The sequence below is a fragment of the Malus sylvestris genome, chromosome 8 (genome assembly GCF_916048215.2).
Source record: "Malus sylvestris chromosome 8, drMalSylv7.2, whole genome shotgun sequence".
NCBI lineage: Eukaryota > Viridiplantae > Streptophyta > Magnoliopsida > Rosales > Rosaceae > Malus > Malus sylvestris.
In genome coordinates this window covers 19,773,698-19,783,947 of record NC_062267.1, presented here as the reverse complement: position 1 = coordinate 19,783,947, position 10,250 = coordinate 19,773,698, and the positions used below count along the sequence as shown (strand labels likewise).

The 10,250-nt window shown below is 37.5% G+C and overlaps 1 protein-coding gene across 2 annotated transcripts; it reads right to left on the bottom strand.

The window, feature by feature from the left end:
* Positions 1-231: 231 nt before the first annotated feature.
* LOC126631179 (uncharacterized) lies at positions 232-4,345 on the bottom strand. Of its 2 annotated transcripts, none has more exons than XR_007626317.1 (2): positions 2,793-4,345; positions 232-264 (listed from the first exon to the last, which is right to left on the bottom strand). XR_007626317.1 is itself a non-coding variant. In XM_050301343.1 (2 exons), exons 1-2 carry the CDS (start codon positions 3,832-3,834, stop codon positions 2,771-2,773), a joined length of 504 nt encoding a protein of 167 aa, XP_050157300.1. In that variant the 5' UTR covers positions 3,835-4,345; the 3' UTR covers positions 232-2,770. The 2 variants fall into 2 exon arrangements, 1 of the variants encoding a protein (XP_050157300.1); XM_050301343.1 differs by having other exon boundaries at positions 232-2,780; positions 3,341-4,345.
* Between the last annotated feature and the right edge of the window lie 5,905 nt (positions 4,346-10,250).

Sequence of the window (10,250 nt, the reverse complement as noted above, 5' to 3'; positions counted from 1 at the left end):
ATCCAAATCCATGGATCTAAGAAGCAAGGAATGAAGGCCCTATCTCTTTGGGTGATTAGCCTTTGCTTATGCAAAGAGGAATCTACAAAGGTAATAATTTCAACTCACTTTGTTTTGAGTTGATAATTGGTTCATCAATCTACTAGGCTTTGAATTTCATGGTAATGTTTTGTTTTTGAGTGCATGCAAGCATGATTCCGCCTTTAATTGTTAATTGCATGCTATATGATGTTGCTCAAATGAACATGTTTTTCAAAATAAATCCTTCAGTTAGGTATTGAGTCATCCATTCACATGTCATGGTGAGTTAAGCATTGCATCATCCACTCACATGTCATGGTGATTTAAGCATTGCATCATTACTCAAATTTCTGGTGGAGGTGGAAGTAAAAGTCACGGCATTGATGTGTTTTGAGTGAAGTTTTGGCCAATCCTTTTAGAAATTTATCCCTTCTTGCAACTTGTATTTGTTTCACCAGATTTTTAGCATGTTCTTAGCCTCTTTTGTCTTCAAATTCGTCCATCCATCTTGCTCATATCATATGTAATCCATTACAAGCTCAAAACTGCTCCAAAATGCACCAAAATGCACTTTCTTGCTACCTTAGCCCTTTGGACCTACAAAGACACGAAAATGGCTTAAAGTACTAAAATAACTAAGAACTAATAACGTAAATGCAAGAAAACTAGTTAACTAAGTCGCATAAATATGCGTCTATCAAATTCCCCCACACTTAGCTATTGCTAGTCCTCGACCAAAATAAAACAAATAAAACATAACCTAACCTTCCAACATTTGCCTTAGGGATTTCCAATGCACATGACATGTTAAAGATTATCATTCCCACAGAATTGAGTCAATTTAACACTTAAGCACATACTTAATCATAGTCACTACTTACTAATTCACAATTAACCAATTAAAACAATGTTTTGAATGTAGTAACATGCCTTAGAGAATTCCCTCAATCCTTACAAGATACGCACTCTATTTTCACTCAGATTTTCTAACTACACACCCTATACTAGTTATATGTGAGAGAATTGATGTAGATATAGAAACGAATGCTCACATATATGTATAACAAAGAACACAATTTCTAGAGTTAATAAGCATGTTGAGATATGATCTCATGAATGGAATGCTACTACTTAGATGCGAGAACCAGTGACCATATGCTCATACCAAGTTCAATCTCCACAAATTGAAACACATAACACTCAAGATAGAAGTCAAGGGTTGTAACGGGGCTTGGGGTATTGGCTAACAAAGAAAGGATAAGGAAAACAAACGTTCTTAAAGTGATAGTAAGCAAAGTAATGAAATTGAGACTTAGAATTTACTTAGATTGCAGAAATTAGCTTTAAAACACAAGGGGAAGATTTAAACAACTCATTAGGGTCGAATTCATTGTTTTGGACCCCTTCTTCATCAAACAACACTTTAGAACTCTTTTTCACTTCTTTTCAACTCTTTTCGCATTCTTTTCACATTTTTCTTTTCTTTTTTTTTTTCTTTTTACCCATGCCTATGGCACATAATTCCTTATGAAAAACACTTCCCCCACACTTGTTTTCTGCCACAAAGGAATTCAATTTGAATCATGCTTTACTACGCTTTAAGAACAAGGTTAATGGATGGTCCTAATCTAAGCTAGGTGAGGGTAATGTGGGTTACAAAGAAAAGGCTCACAAAGCTCAACGGGATTAAAACGTACAAAACATAATGACATAGGGGATTCACGGCTTTTTGGTTATGGTGGTGGTCACTACACAACTTTATCTTGAATATGTGTTATGCAAATCAATGACATGCTTTGAATGAAATGGGTATGAGTTCTAGCATTTGGAACTAAATGATGAAACGCCTTCTAAGTAGTAACCAAGCAAAGAATAATGAGATCATGCAACGACTTAGAAAACAATAAATCACAGATTATTAACTCTCCAAATAAACGTTTAGGCTCAAGTCTCACAAGGTTGTAGCGTTAGTTTGAGTTCTTTCCTTCAAGCATGTTACAAAAACTGATTTTTCCTTTAAGATTGCATGTAAATTCATAAGTTATAACCACAACCAAGCATAAACAAAGAGTAAATCAAACTTTCATCCATGTTAATCACTCTCTTTAACATCCATGAAATTACAAACCAAATCCTCATCATTGTGTTGGAAGGTACCCTAAGACACAAACAAACACACAAAAATAACTCTTTTTGGGTTTTGCAAAGCAATTTTTCAAATTTTTATGTGATTTTCGGAGTTATAAGTCAGCACACACTAAAACTCACCAAAACAGCCTAAAAACACCTAAAAACAGCAAGAAACAACATTGGGAAGTATGAGTGAGAAAACCCTACGAATTTGCATCAAAACACTTTGGTTACCCCCCATACTTAAACCAAACATTGTCCTCAATGTTTCAAAGCATAACTAACACAAAAACACATAAACAAACAAACAAACACTAACAAACTAAATATGGTAGAAACTAATTAAACAACAAAGAGAAGGGTTTAGGAACGCAAATCTGGAATTGGAGTGCTCTCTAGGCCTTCCTTTGTCGAATGCATGGGTTGCCTCCCACGAAGCGCTTTCTTTAACGTCTTCCAGCCGGACGGTACCTTCATTTAAGCTTGACTAGGTGCCACGGCATGGAGGGGTACATCCTCCATGACATGCTTTGTATGCTCCACTCCAATACCCTTTTCGATGATGCATCTAGGGACATCCTTCTTGATTGGTGCGCATGAATGTTCCTTCCCCACATGTTTAATCACATCTATTGCAAAACAAGAACGAACATCATGAGGATTCTTAACATATTCAGGAACTTTGAATTTAATCAATTCATCACCAAACTCCATCGTTAACTCTCCCTTAGCCACATCAATCTTGGTTTGGGCTGTCTTCATGAAGGGCCGCCCTAATAGTATCGGCAATAGGGTAGAATAGGGTGAATCCTCCATGTCAAGCACGTAAAAGTCCGCTGGAAAAATCAAATTGCCCACCTACACCAACACATCTTCCAAAACACCCTTTGGATATGCATTAGAACGATCGGCTAATTGAATAATCACACCATCGTTTTTAAGCTCACCTAAGTTCATAGATGCATAAATAGAGTATGGCATAACATTAATCGAAGCCCCTAAGTCTAACATGCATTGTTCAAACTTAGTCTTGTCAATAACGCACGGAATTGTAAAACTACCCGGATCTTTGCATTTAGGGGGTAATTTCCTTTGTAACATGGCAGAAACATTCTCACTTACTTGGACCACCTCTTTGTTCGAAATCCTTCTCCTTGATGTACAAAGTTCTTTTAAAAACTGAGCATACCTCGGGACTTGCTTAATTGCATCAAGGAGCGGAATATTGACTTGAACTTTCCGAAAGGTCTCTAGAATGTCCTTCTTGGCTTCTTCCTTCTTTGATTGCCTAAACCTGCCAGGAAAGGGCACATTTAGTGGAATGGAACTAGAAAAAGTCGAATTTGGACTTACCTTGGTGGTTTGGGACGGCTTAGGAGGGATAGATGGTGGTGGCAAGGATTGTTCATCCTTGGCCGTGAGTTTTGGTCCCTGTGCTTCCTCTTGTAGCAACTTTTCATCCTCATCGTGACTTGATTTGGATGATTTTGGTTTGGCTCCAACCTGTGTACCACTTCTCAACATGATTGCATTGACGGTTTCAAAGCCTCCTTTTGGATTTGCAATGGTTGAGCTAGGCAACTTGCCTTGCTCTCGAAACTGCCCCATGAACTCGGCAATTTGCCCTACTTGTTTCTCCAACTCGTCCACCTTTTTGTCCCTATTTTGCATTCCCTGCGCCATAGAAGTTAGTAAATTAAAAATTTGATCATTATCAATAGACGAACTTGATTTTTGGGCAGGTTGTGCTTGGGGTTGAGTTGGTGCAAACGGCTTTTGATAGAAACCCGGGGGTTGTTGCCTAAATCCGCTTTGTTGTTGGCCTTGTTAGGGTTCTCGCCATTTGAAATTTGGATGATCACGCCAACCGGGATTGTAAGTATTGGAAAAGGGGTCATTCCTTGGTTGGTATTGGTTGTCAAATCCCACGGCATTGAGGGTCTCCCACCCTCTATTTTCTATCAACTGTGGGCACTTGTCCGTAAGGTGGCCTTGCATGGAACACACGCCACAAGCTGCCACGTTTTGCACTTTTGGACCTTCCACTACCTGAGAAAGCAAAGTAGTAAGGTTAGCCATTTGATTTTGAAGTTCGGTTATGGCACTTACCTCATTGACTTGATGTGGTCGTGGGTTACTCCTTTGTCCAACGCCTTCGTATTGTTGAGCATTCAACGCACGGTTGGAAATTAAAGTCTTTACTGCCGTGGGGGTCTTGTGCACCAAGGCTCCTCTCGCCGAGGCATCTAGCATTTGACGTTCGATAGGTAGTAGCCCCTCGTAGAAGTATTGCAAAAGAAGTTCCTCCTTCATCTGATGCTGTGGACAAGAAGCAACAAGAGATTTAAAACGTTCATAATAAGTAGGAAAAGACTCACCTTCCTCTTGTTGAATTCCACTTATCCTTTTCCGTAGGAGGATGACTCGAGAAGTTGGGAAAAACTTCTCCAAGAAGGCCCGTTTCATGCTTTCCCATGATGTGATGGTTCCGGGCGCCAATTCGTACAACCAATCCTTCGCCTTTTCCAAGAGAGAAAAAGGGAAGGCTTTCATCTTCAAAATACTCCCATCGACATTGACGGGGGTCATGCTCGAACACACTACCTCGAATTCTTTCAAGTGTTTGTTAGGATCTTCCATGGACAACCCATGGTACTTCGAAATGTGGTGTAACAAGCTTGACTTCAATTCAAATTCTTCTGTCTTTCCTCGGGCTGCTGCGGGGTATTGGATACATAGAGGCGCAGCATTGTCCAATCCCGAGGCTGAAAGTTCTTTGATTGTTCGATTGTCCACCTCCATGTCTTTTTCTGCCTCCTCCTTTTCTTCAAATTCGGACTTAGAACTAGAACTAGGTGGATTAGGTTCTGGTTCTTTCCTTTTCCTTCTCAAAGTTCGTTCAAAATTGTCGTCAAACTCCGATATGTGTGCACGAACTGGTTGAGAACTACGAGTCATAAACTAGTACCTGAAATAAACAAAATCAAATAAAATTAAAACTAAAATTAAAACACACAAAAAAGAAATAAAAAGAAACAATGGGGATTTAGCAAAGTTGCTAATCCCCGGCAACGGCGCCAAAATTTGATGCGAGAATTACTTGACACACAAATTAAACCCTCTTTTTGACAATTGTAGCAAAGTATGTAAGTAGGGATCGTTCTAAACCGGGGATTAGGAGGGCTTGCTAAAACCTCTAAACTGACTCAAAAACAAAAAGAAACAAAGTTAAAAATGTAAACAAAAGATTTTAAAACAAGAAAGTAAAAGGGGGATTTGAGTTTGGTGAAGTTGAAAGTAAAAACGAATAAACTAAAAACTTAAATAGATTTTAAACAAATTTGGGTTGAATGGATAATGGAAGGCTAGCTAAGGGGTTCTTCTCCACACATGTCTTGCTTGCATACAAAATGATTTCCAATTGCTCTTCGATAAGTTATGAATACTCAACGCCCCAAATTAACCGTCAATTGCACTAATTAACTCTCAGTTTTTCAACAAGTTATTAGATTGGATGATTGCATACGACAACCCAAAACATTCCCTACAAGTTCCCTACATGAATTGCATAATAGAGATACAAGCAAGAATCATTAAGTTCTATGAAAAACATAAGCATTGACGAGGCACTCGTTACTATGATTTGCATGAAACTTATGCCAAGAATTTACTTAACGTGATTGTGACTAGCAACCTTCACTACTTGTGAATATAAGTTCATAACGATTAGGTGAAACTCCCTTATATTCTAGCGTCAAATTCATGCATGAAAATTAAGCGTGCACTCTCAACCAACATACACAAATTAGTTTTTATACGAACGGATAAGTAAATTGAATTCACAATTCAAGAAACGCAATTGGAAGTAATCAAATCATATAGCAAGCATAAACATGGTTTTGAATCCCCCCCTAGCCAAGGGGGGTTTAGTTCCTCATTATTACAAAACAAAGATAAACAAATTTAACCATTGAAAAACAAAGGGAAGAAAGCACCTAAACGTTCCAACGATCCATGTTGGATAGCAAGCGCGTCCAAGGACTTTTCTCCTTCTCCTTGCCGCCACAACAAGGTTGGAATGATGTTGAAGGGTTGGTTATTTGGAGGGATGGATGGGAAGGGGTTTAGATATGTAGGAGAGGCAAGGAAAGGCTTGGAGAATGGTTAATTTCTGGATGATTTGAATGAGGTTGCTGCCATGGTATTTATAGGAAAAGGATGGACTTGTTTAACACAAAATTATGGTGGAATTGAGTAGGTGAGCAAGGCAAAGAGTGGGAATTGTTGGTGGGTTAGGTATTGAGTCATCCATTCACATGTCATGGTGAGTTAAGCATTGCATCATCCACTCACATGTCATGGTGATTTAAGCATTGCATCATTACTCAAATTTCTGGTGGAGGTGGAAGTAAAAGTCACGGCATTGATGTGTTTTGAGTGAAGTTTTGGCCAATCCTTTTAGAAATTTATCCCTTCTTGCAACTTGTATTTGTTTCACCAGATTTTTAGCATGTTCTTAGCCTCTTTTGTCTTCAAATTCGTCCATCCATCTTGCTCATATCATATGTAATCCATTACAAGCTCAAAACTGCTCCAAAATGCACCAAAATGCACTTTCTTGCTACCTTAGCCCTTTGGACCTACAAAGACACGAAAATGGCTTAAAGTACTAAAATAACTAAGAACTAATAACGTAAATGCAAGAAAACTAGTTAACTAAGTCGCATAAATATGCGTCTATCAGAAATCACAAGCAATATCCAAGAAGCTAGGAGGTGACTTGAAGGCCCTCCACTTGGGTGAATCCCTTGTGTAAACAAGGATGAGCTTCAAGGGTAAAGAAACTCTAAATCTTTAGTTCTCTTTAATGTTGTTAAAGAGTTTATTGGTTCACCATATACTAGGCTTTGAAAGTCATGGGTTTTATGAATTGTTTTTGAATGCATGCCTACTTTAAAGTGTTAATAGTTTGCATATGTATTCAAATGTTCTTACTTGTTCTTAGCTAGGACAAAATTTTTCCTTCAAGTGGTATCAGAGCCTAGGCCTAGTTTATGGTGAATCCTTTTGGGCTTTGTGATTTTCATGATTTATGATTTAAATGTTGTAAATGTTACAAGCTTTGTTCTTGCTTTTGGATATATAAATTTTGCTAGAAAATTTAGCATCTCAAATGTTGTAGATGTATTTCATTTAAGCATGAATATTGGAACTAAAATTTGGTGCCATGTGTTTTGGAAATTCGGCCAAATCCTTAGGGTGATTTTTTGGGTTCATGTTTGTCTTGTTAAAATGGTTTTAAGGTGACTTTTGGAACCCCTAAGTACCCTAGGATATTAGCCCTCTTTTGAGTGGTGAAAAATTGAGTTTTGGTGAATGAAAACATTCATGGAGCTATTATGAGTTTTCATGGTGTTCTTCAAATGTTCTTGATGTTCTTGCCAAGAACAAAAAGGTTTGAAGTTTTGATTCAAAAGTTTTATGTTTTTCATAAAGTTTTGGTTTAATTTTGATGGGTGATAGTTATTGGTGAAGCATTAATTTTGGTTTTAATGTTTGACAAAACTTATTAATGTTTTACAAAACATTTTCTTACAAACCATCAATTTCACCTTTATCTCACCCACCAAAATCAAGTTGCATAAAAACCCTTTCACACTCATTCACACTCCAAAACCAGCCACCCCATAGTGGGGGTACTTTTATGCAATTACATAAAGTTTTGATACTTTTATGTATTTGCACTTTGGCCCAAAAGTTTACGTTTTTACGTTAAGGCCCAAAAACTCTAAAGGACGAATTGTTTTGATCCTTTAATGATGTTTTTACATTAATAAAATTTTGGGATCTAGTTGTAATTACATGAAGTTGTGGACTATTGTGTTTTTACAAAGTGACCCCAAAAGTTTTTGTATTTGCATTATGGCCCAATTGTTGTGGTCATAGTTTCCTTTTGGCCCAAATAAAATGAGAACAAAATTGTTTTGTCTCTTTAATGAGAATTGGATTTTCATTTCATTTAGTTCCATTTAAATCAATTCTATGGATCCAAAAACCAATTGTTTAAGTTGCTTTCTTAGTTAATGTGATTAATTGAGAAAAATGGTGATTATGAACCAAAGGCCTCAATAATTGAGCTATGTGATTGGCCGTTTTACATTATGAATGTTTGGGTTTGGTAGTGTAGATTTGAATGTAATTTGATTAATTCAATTTGTTGTAAATGGACATAAGTCCATCATTTGTATTGTAAAAGGGCATAAGCCCTTCTTATTATTTCATGTATTCCTTTTGTTTATATGTATGCAAAATGGAATAGTTGGGTCCAACGCCCAATAGGAAATAACGGTTTAATTGGATTAAACGCGTAACTAAAATCAACAACTATCTACCTTAAACCCAAGGTCCAACACAAGGCTCGTGTTGGATCAAATTAATTGGTTCATAATCATCCTAAAACCTAATATGACTATATAGTCCATATGAGGATGCAATGCATTCGTTAGTAGTTCCATATAGTCTCAATTATTTCTTCGAAATAGTGGGAGTATTATAAACTACTAAATTCATATTAACTTGGACCAATAGTTGTGATAGGCCCATGTTCTTATAATATGATTAAAATGATTTTGATGTAGCCCAAAACTACTCCCTCGACAAACGAATATTAAGTTGATAAGCGAGAGATGTTTTGAACATCTTTTCGTAGGCCTTCCACCGTGGTGGGCTCCAATTGTTTGTGACTCATGCACCGGCTTCACCCTATCATGGGGGAGTTCAAAGTATGTGCTTACATCCAGGAGGAGTCCATAAACATATGATGAGGTGAGTGTAGGCAATGAGGATAGCCGACATCGTATCATCGTGAGGCTATTCTTGAACCCCTTCACAAACTAAGCATGATGGGAATAACTTAAACTAAGTCCAATGGAGACGACATCGTATCATCGTGAGGCAACATTCTCTAGAGGCCAAACGGATGGGTAATTACAAAAGGTTGTAAATGAATAATGCGTTATTCTCTCATCATTATTTTTGCTAGCCAACATCGTATCATCATGAGGTGGGCTTGGTAATGGTGAGTCTCCCATACCCCGCTAAGAGTTCAATATAACTCTCGAATTCTATTGAGGGATGTGGAATTTGCCAAAAATAGTAGGTGGTACTATTTGATTCAAAGACCCAATCAAATAGTTTTAAACAAACAATCTAATACGATTTCTGTTATGTTATGTAGTTAACGACATGCCTAAAATTATACCCACCATTATACTTGACAAAAGGGGCCTTAAGGGCCAACGTTTCCTTGCTTGGTATCGCCACATTGAGAATGTCTCAAAGGTGAAAGACATATTGTATGTGCTTAAGCAATCCCCTCCTCATGTACCTCCTACGAAACTAGCTTCAAAGGAGGAGTGTCAAAATTATGTTAGACATTATGAGGATGACTTACAAGCCAAATGCTTAATCCTCACTTCACTTAGTGAGGAACTTATGAAGCTACATAAGCACATGGACACTTCTTGTGCCATGGTTGAAAGTTTGCATAAGATGCATGACATTGAGACTAGTAATGTACGATTCTCAAATGTTTGTAGTCTAATGAATGCCAAAATGGCAAAGGGGACATCGGTCCATAAACATGGACAAAAGATGGAAAAGATATTTAAAGATCTTAAAAGTTTAGGAACTTCCATCGATGGGAAAATGGCCCAAGACTTTTTCCTTGCATCTCTCTCGGATGATTTCACTAAGTTTATTGTAAACTATAAAGTGAATAGATTCGATCATGCTTTAAACGAGATGATTGACATGTGCTATAAATTTGAAAAAGGTTTCAAAAGGGACAGTGGGAGTGAGAATGCAATCACAAGGAAAAGGTTGCATAAGAAGAAAGCAAAGAAATCCAAAGGAATATGCTTTCATTGTGGAAAGGATGAACGTTGGAAGAAGAAATACAGGGTACGCATTGCGAGCCTTATGACACGAACTTTTGAAGAGACTATTTATGTCATAGAGAGTGCTTTTACAGTGAGCTCCAATTCCTGGATATTTGATTCAGGCGCTAGTCAACATATCTGTAATACGATGAAGGGACT